This window comes from Scleropages formosus, chromosome 17 (genome assembly GCF_900964775.1).
Source record: "Scleropages formosus chromosome 17, fSclFor1.1, whole genome shotgun sequence".
NCBI classification, from domain to species: domain Eukaryota; kingdom Metazoa; phylum Chordata; class Actinopteri; order Osteoglossiformes; family Osteoglossidae; genus Scleropages; species Scleropages formosus.
The window spans coordinates 14620188-14629019 of NC_041822.1; the positions used below are offsets into that span (position 1 = coordinate 14620188).

At 44.6% G+C, this 8832-nt stretch overlaps 1 protein-coding gene across 2 annotated transcripts in view; it reads left to right on the forward strand.

Annotated features, from left to right (window-relative positions):
* efna5b (ephrin-A5b) overlaps window positions 1-8578 on the forward strand; it is a 91549-nt gene extending 82971 nt beyond the window's left edge. The window contains exons 3-5 of one of the 2 annotated variants that reach the window (XM_018759470.2): window positions 5819-5884; window positions 6221-6301; window positions 7551-8578. In XM_018759470.2, coding sequence (XP_018614986.1) covers window positions 5819-5884; window positions 6221-6301; window positions 7551-7675 — 272 coding nt within the window. In that variant the 3' untranslated portion in view covers window positions 7676-8578. The remainder of the gene's footprint in view (window positions 1-5818; window positions 5885-6220; window positions 6302-7550) is intronic. The other variant, XM_018759471.2, reaches the window with a different exon arrangement.
* Window positions 8579-8832: the final 254 nt, after the last annotated feature.

Consider the following 8832-nt stretch of genomic DNA (forward strand, 5'->3'; position numbering starts at 1 on the left):
CACAGCTTGGCAGCATTTGACAAATGTACAGCCTTTGCGCGACACCGTGTCGTACAGTGGTTCTTAGTGTTTCTCATGAGCGTAGCGTGGTACGCTACGCAGGCTCTGGACAGCAGCTCCCCAAGATAACCCTGGCAGACAGAGGATCCCCTTGATTAAAACAAAACGGGCTTTGAAGCCCACGTCTTTTCCGTAAGCTAGCTTTGCTTATGGCTCCGTTCAGCTTTTTTCAGCTCCGGATCGCCATCATTTCACTCTGTTCAGCTCTGGATCCCCTCTGTTTGACTCCACATGTTTCCGTTCAGCTCTGGATCCCCCGCGCCCTGGCTGCCTCGCAGTGAGTGGCCCAGAAGATGAGTCTGTCTATGGTTCATTAACGTGTCGCCGGCATCTCCAGTGAAGCATCCCGTGTTAATCAGCTCCTTCCCTCTCTCTGTCTTCTCATTCACAGAATGCGAACCGAACCGTGAGCAGAATGAGAATCAGCTGATTCACATTTACCTGATGCATTTACATACCCTCTTGACAAGCAACGATTGCATTACAAACTGCACTGGGGAGAGCGTGGGGGTGGGGGGCAGCCTCCATCTTTCTTTGGCCTCCTAACAGGCCGTCCTTCACAGGGAGGACAAATGGTGGCGGCATGGCTCGTGGCTGAGATGCGTTTTTTTCATTGCGAAATAGAATAAACTTGGATTTCCATATTCCCCTGCACTTGTGGCAGTGCATCCAAACACCCAGTAGCTTCATGTCCCGTGGTCATGTGAATGGAAGGCCGAAAATGACCTAGGAGAAGAGCACTCTTGAGGGAATATGAGGAAAGGAGCTCATGTGTAAATGCTTTCCAGGGTGTGGTCCCCTTGCATATTCACGGCTGTGTGTGTATGGCTCTGTGCGTGTAAACAAGTGTAAACAAGCGTTTTTTTCCTTTTCTTTTCTTTTTTTTCATATCCCCCACACTGATGAGACTCAATGAAGTTGAGTTGCGCAACATTGCCCCTTTGCCACTCTTCTCCACTTACTGTGGAGGATGTTTTTCATGTATTACAGAGTAAAAATTTAAACCAAACATTCTGACACTAGAGCATCAAAACTTGGACACTGTCCATGTGCCAGAAAGCCAGAATTATCCACACCAAAAACTTGGCCTGCAGTTTCCATGGCGATAAGAAGTTGTTTGGTTCCGACCTCAAGCGATCGGTCTGCGTGGCTGCATTCTACTCCATTTACACCCCCCTTTGACTCCTGTCACTCTGGCATTGGGGGTGGTGTTGGAAGATACCAGCCCCCTGTTCCGCTTTGGCAAACTAGAAAGAGATGCTAAGTTCATGACCGTTTTTGAATATTCAACGTTATTTGTTCAGCTAAGTGCAGATGCAAGCCGGGGACTCCTACATCACAACTGTTCCGTACCATCTGAGCTGCTGTTTTTCCGCAGAGAGCTGAGACGGTGATAGTGTAATTGGAGAGCGGGCCATGAGCAGGGGATGCGGCCGGCAGGTCGCTCGCCGCGTGAGGAACGCCGGCGGCCACGGACACAAAGGATCCTCAGCTGGGCCTGGCGGAGGGACGTGCCACCAGCCGCGACCTGTCGCTCACAAAGTGACGCCTTTAGTCCAGAGGAGCCGGGTCGTGCTTCGCTGCCCCCAGTGTTCGTGTGAAACGCGGTGTGTGACGGGCTCCTTGCCACAAAGATTACGGGCTGCAAAAACTACAAGTAAAAAATATTCCGAAAGAGTACACTTGGTCGCAGCATTTGAATCACAAATTTTTGAAGATAAAAATAAATGTGCAGAAAATATTTTTAATAGTATTTTCTTCACTTTAAAAATTTGCCACGGAGCAAATGTTACCATATGTTAGTCGGCAGTAAAATGCACTCGGACAGAATGGAAATAGTACAGTAACGATAAAAAGATGAGGAACGCTTCACGTGAACTGGCTAACCGTTAAATATCAGTTTGCAAAGACAATATATTGTATTTTCAGTCATTTTAAAAGACTTTTAATTTTAGTGTAGCTCAGTCACACAGTTCTTTATTACGTTGGCACTTTCCTCCAAAGCAACCTTCAATTCAGAGTAAAGAAAAGTATTTTACAACAGACAAAGGGCTTCAGATGCAGACACACGATTATCGGAGCACCAGAAATTTATCTGAGACCACCGTTTTTCCTGGCACACATTACACGAGTACCTGCATATTGAACTGAGTCTGACAGGAAACACGGAGGTAATTCTGACAGATGGCGTGGTGCAAATTTATGAAGCTGTCAGGAGATCGGAAGAGATGTGGATCCGAAAGAGATGCCTTTTGAGACCCTTCTTGAATACTGAAAAGAATGCAGCAGTTCCGAGGGACAGCGGGAGTTCATTCCACCGTACTGGAGGCGGTGTTGTTTGCTGTATGTTGTTTTTGCGTTAAAAGCTGATGAAATGAAAGTCCTTCCGCAGAGTTAGTATAAACCCTGTTTCATGGCCTGTGCTTCCAGGATAGGCTTTGGTACACAGCAACCATACAATGTGATGAGCAGCAGATGAAAGTGGGATAAAAATTGCCTTTCAATTCATTATAGCTCTATTTGCGGTTTACGGAACCTAAGCCATCAATATATTGAAGGAGGTCTGTATAGTTTTTAGTTCAACCCTCCGTTGATTGTGATGTAGTGGTCGAATTTGCTAACAAGTCAAGTATGAACAATCGTGTTTGTAATCAGGTTACGGTCCCAGTCGTGTCGGTAAGTCGAGGACCCGCTGAATTGCGTTGGTATAATGGGCTTTCAGCGCAGCCCTGTATGCAAGCTCCTGTATTTCCTCAAAGTACGCAGATGGGTACAGAGGACCGGAGGAGCGTACAGCATCACTGTCAGCTTGCAGTACACCAGGCGTCGCACGATTACCTCTGTTTTAACGCAAGCATGAAATAATGTTTATTGTTTTCAACTGGTTCTTTATTCTCGGGCAGAAAGGGCGTCCTTTTTTATGTATGTTTTGTCAGTGTGTTCAAAATCAGTTGCACACGCAAACGGCGACACGCCGATTCAGCCGATCATAAAATGATTCAGTGCGATCCATACCACTTGTAACACATTAAAAGGCAGTCAGGGTATTAAAAATTTAGAAAGCTTGTATTTTCGGTTATGGTTCCCGTTTTATTGGTGAATAAACCTGATCTTGGCATTATTTGCCGCCTGTAAATTTTAAATGAAACTACTTGTTCACTCAGTCCGTTGTACGGGATTGCTATCGCGTTAATCTTTCACCAGTAATAGCATTGCAGGATTGAATTGTTTACCCCAGTGGGCTGCATCTCCTTTACAAGTATACGGTAATGTACAAGAACAAAAAGTTAATAAAGTCTTCTGACAGTTAGAAATCATTTAAATTGCACATTATACATTATATACATCACATTTTTGAGCCACAGAAAGGTATGCATCGTAATGCTCATTTTAAATTCCTCTCTCACTTTTGCCCTGGTACTTGCATTGATGTAAAAAATTATATCTATATATATAAGTGTGTGTGTATAATAGTCTGCATCGATTATGTTGCTGAGCTTAACATGAATCATTTTGTCTGCAAAATACTGTTGTAAACTGTGATTCAGTTTGTTGAATATGTGAGCTTTTTAGGCAACAGTTTACAGCATTTAAGAGTAATTTAATTAATTTGAAAGAAGCCAATATCAGAAAAACAGCAGAATTACTTTTTTGCAATATGTAAATAGTATGGAAACAGAATGTATTAGAAAAGAGGAAGAGTGATGTTCCGTGCAGTTTCATGCTTGCTGGCAAAGATTACAGTTGCTAGATACTGACAAACAATGCGCCCAAAATGACCACTTATTTTATACCAGATTAACACTTTTTTGACCTCACCATTGCCAAAAACTGTGTAGGTTTTTGCTGAGCTGCTTTTTAGGCCCATGGTTGTGCCACAATTTAGAAACTACTGGCATCCGAGGGGGGTGGGGGTGTGCGGTGGCACAGCGGGTTTGGCCGGGTCCTGCTCTCTGGTGGGTCTGGGGTTCAAGTCCTGCTTCAGGTGCCTTGGTGTGTGGGCCCCCCCCACCACAATCCCGCACCCCGTGCTGTTGAGCTAGGCTCCAGCTTGCAGCAACTCCACCTGGGAACAAGTGACTTCAGACAGCGTGTGTGTGTGTGGTATGCAAGGTCCATGTGCAAAAATCCATCGGCTCGAAACGAGACCCCTGATCAGTACAAAAAGTACGTAATGCAGTTCTAGTAGTATTTTTTCCTCTTTCCCTGGATTTATGGTTACCAAAGGGAGGATACCTTCAACTCACGCAGTCTGTTGTGAACCGTTGTAAACACTAGGTAATCCTGTGAGGCTTTGCCATCTCACAGGAATGTCTGGGTTCGAAGGTTATTCCATACGGTCATATAACAGCGAAGAGGTGCACTTTACGGTGCAAACACTGTTTCCTACCAGTGCACCCAAATTGCAAGAAAATAATTCCCTCCTACACGCTGTTAAGTGCATTCGAGTAGTTCCAAGAACACCGGGATTAAGTCAGATTTTACTGTACACACACTTATGATATACAGCACTTGTTAATGTAGTTAATGGAGGACTTTTATCTGAAATGACATGTGTTTTTATCATAAATTCTCTTTGCATACATCATACCGCGACCATCTCGGCTTCACTCTACAAACTGCACGCTGCACTTTCGCTTGGCTGAATAGATATACATCCATTAGAGGTCCCCTGATTAAAAGCTCCACTTAATGACAGGGAATGCGATGCGGCAGCAAGTGTGCGGCACTGGCTGTGCAGCAGACCTCGTAGGCGGGGCGCTGGGCTGCTTGTGGTGCCCGCCGACGCCCATAGATCACGGCCCCTAGGAGCCACAGGAAGGAGGCCGTTTCCTGGCTGCGACCGCATCCCGTTCGACGCCTGGCGGTTCTCTTTTGTTGGGAGGTACAGCGATCGGTGTGGTGTCGGCCTACAACGGCTACGCGGACTGCGTTCGCTTCCTGTATCCGTCAGACGGGAGCACCTACTTCCCATTGAAGGCCTCGCGAGTGAACTTCAAAGACAGGTTCTTGCCATGCTGGGTGATGCTTATAAACAGTGGACATGGAGCTCTGCTGGAGATTGTTGCTGACCAGCAGCAGCCGTAGCCCCCGTGCCCCCGGCTGCACTGGGTTCCCAGGGTAAAGGCACGCAAGACCGGGCTGTTCTGTTCCCACTATCTTTTTTTAGTCTTTTTTTTTTTTTTTTTTTGCTCTTTAACACACAAATCGGGAGGTGTTTACACAGCCAGTTGCCTGTGATAAGTCAGGCAAAGAGTCCAGTGGAGAAAATCCCTTGTGCATTGTGTCGGGTGAGAGCGGAAGCCCGATTCGATCAGTCAAGAGCTTTTCTTTTGTTCCCTCAGCCATGCTGCCATGATAGATATCCCTGCATTCTCAGGCAGTTGAAATGGCAAGTTGAGATGTTGGGATTGTAGGACTGCGGTGCTCTAGAGGCTGCTGTACGACTGTACAAAACACCACGAGCAGAGAAGGTTGTGGAAAGTTTGGCCATTCCGAACTGTTGAAATCAGCCTTGGCGCGGTAAAGATAAGGAGAAAGGGCCGGATAAACAGAATGCAGTGTCTTTTTCTTTGCACGTCTACCAGAAGCATATCGCAACACGACTTAACTAAAAAGCAAACATCTCTTCTGCGGTTTGACTGACGTTGCAAAAGCATTTCTTTCTTTCGGATTTTTAAAGCACCGCATTTTATTACAGTAGCAACAGTGCCCTTGTTTGCATTGTGCTAAAGGAAACTATTGTTCTGCTTCACAGCATCCACAGTTGCTGAAAATGGGAGAAGAACGTGCTTGAAACTCAAGGTTTTTGTTCGACCATCAAGTAAGTCGTCTCATCCGTAACACCGAGCAGCAAGATCATTCTAAAAAGAGCATGCCTTACTTTCTGGTAGAAACGGAATTTATTTTTCTTATTATTAATGTGTACAGAAAAACCCTGAATGTTTACCTGTTCCGTATTCGACATGTCAATCTCATTTTTTCATGACAGCCTCATTAATGTTCTTATATGGCAGTTTTGCTAAATTTGTTTTATTTGATAAAGACAGATTGCCTTTTTTGTGTGGTCATGAGCTTTGAGCAGTATTTTCTTTTGAGGGGTGGGGGGGGCACACGTGTCACTAACATATCTGGCTTATTATCTCTATTTTTGTTATAGACAGCTGTGTGAAAACTATAGGCGTTCATGATCGTGTTTTTGATGTTAACGACAAAGTAGACAATTCATTAGAACCAAGAGGTTAGTATGGCTTAGACAAATCTCCTTTAACAAGTGCCTCTTCCCTTCTGTCTACCTTTATGCAACTCCTCCTTGTTCCTTCCCTTCTTCCACTTCTCCACAACTTCCTCCCTCCTCCCCCTCCTAGCATGGTACTCATGTTAGAGAGCTGGGCTTCACTGCTGCTTCTGGGTGCTAGCTCTATGTGTGTGTGTGTCTGTGTCTGTGGGTGTGTGTGCGCGCGTGTGCATGCATGCATGCGTGCTCATCTCTGTGTAGCTACCCATGCGCTCTGCACGACGGCATGCACGGAAAGGTCGGAACCACCTGGAATGCCCACCCTCACTTGTAACACGCCATCAGTACAGGTGTTTTAACGCCTTTCCTATTTTCTTTTCAACTGAAAGCGTTTCCCCCTTCTGTGTCCACTTTGCATGCCACTAACAGAGTCCGCGAAGTGTCTTTCTCGGATTTTGTTACTGTTTGATTGAAGCTCTCGCTTGCTGTAGGGAACTTTTAAAAAAAAAAAAAAAAAAAAAAAAACCGAACATTAAGACTGACATATTAGAGGCATTCGTTGTTTCAAAGAGTATAACGTAGGTGTCGTTTCCCCACTAAGCAGAGGAAGAGCCAGTATAGTTATACTGGACCTGAGGTCCAGTGGAAGTGTATGCGCTGAGCCCCATTAAGGGAGTTGGCCACATAACGAACTGCTTTCCCCTCCTCACACCTGGTATCTCCAGTGAGGAGTGTTGATTTATTACTCCAGGACCCAGTGTGTCTCAGAGTGCCTGTTGCATGGCTGCCCGCACCTCCCTGGCGAACAAGCAAAGCGTTCCGTCTTCGGAGCATATTTACCTGTCTCTTTGCGTTTCACACCTCTCAGTCTCCCTGCGGCTGTTCACAGTGAGTGCATGGCACGCCAGGCTCTTCTGCATTCAACAGGCACACCGCGGTCACCACTTTGTAACCAGCGCCATCGAGGCCTTTAGTAGACCAGCCAACATGGAACGTAGAGTCCGTAATGATATTTGTCATTTGATGAAAGAAAACAATCGAGGAAAAAAATTAAATTAAAAAAGTAAAAATGTCAGACATAATCAGAATAAGTAGAACTAGAAGCGCTTTGCCAGCAAGTGACGAGGCATAATGTTCACTGCTAACAAGAGCTTAGCATTAATCTCTTCTGTGTGTTGGGTAATTAAAACTACCATCAGTCTATGGACAAATAATTTTTGTTTTGTTCTCGTTTTTCCTTTTGCCCTTCAAGATGACACAAGTCACGAGTCTGCTGAGCCGTCACGGAGCGACGCCAACGCAGCAGAACAGCCGAGAACAGGGATTACGCTGTTGGCCACCATGTCCTGCCTTCTAGCCTTGCTTTGGCTGTTATAGCGCCCAGTCTGGCTTCCAGCGGAGGTGCATCCTGGAGCTGGAGATGCCTCCTCCATACCACCCGAAAACTCCCCGGGTGGGGATGGAGGTGCAAAAGGGTGGGGATGGTGGCAGGGTGGGGGAGGGGTGATCTTCTCAAGGAATACTATCTTTTTTCCAGATATTTAAGTGGTCTTTCTCAGTCCATGATAAAGAGTTGATATCCAAGAGGGAGTTTCCCCAAACTGTTCAACTAAGATGCCAAATCTGCTTTTGACACTTAGTGATTCTTATTTTCCTGTGAGTTCAGACCTCCCTTGACCTGCCTCCTACACCCTCCATAATTTTTACACAAAAATATACACGCTCAAATCCAACCAGTTCTTTGTAGTTTTTCATTAGGCTGAATTTCAGCAGTAGGAGACTACAGTTCTGGACATCAGATGAATACCGCCCTTCGTAACACACACATACATACAGACACGCACACACACACATGCACACTTACACACTCCAGATAAATGTTCATTGACAACACCAAGTGCAGCCTTAGCTTTGGAAAGGTGGCAATGGAAAGAGCCCACAGTGACAGTGTGGACCGACTTTGACATGAGGATGTGACTGATGAACATGAGTGGCTGGATAAGACGGATATTTCTGCTGTGAGGATAATGTAAAGAGTAGTTGGTTGTGGGAGCACTGCGTAGGAGTGCTGCAACAAAAAAACGGAGGGAATAAGTATTCTTAGACAATATTTTGTGGAAAATAAAAAATTAAAAAAAAAAAAATATTTTTAAAAATTAATATACAATTCAAGTCAACCAAACAAAGCATTAAAGATTTTTTGTTTGGAATTCGTATGAAATTTCTTTAATGTGTGAATAATCCAGAAAATAATCCAGGAGAGGAATAGAATTATTTTGACAAGCATAAAAATGATTAACAGAACTATTTTCCTATTTAATTTAACTTGTCCTGCTTTTTCCTTTTTGTCTATGGTGATTTCAGTTAGACAAAAAGTAAATAGAGCATTTCAGTCCCACCTCAAACAAGTGTTCCCTATACTTGTTTTTATTATAGTCTGTTTTTTAGTATTCTATTAACAGTTAGTTAAGACAACTGAATACATAGATTTTATCTTGCATGTCCATTGAGATTTTTTAAAACCAGTAAACTCT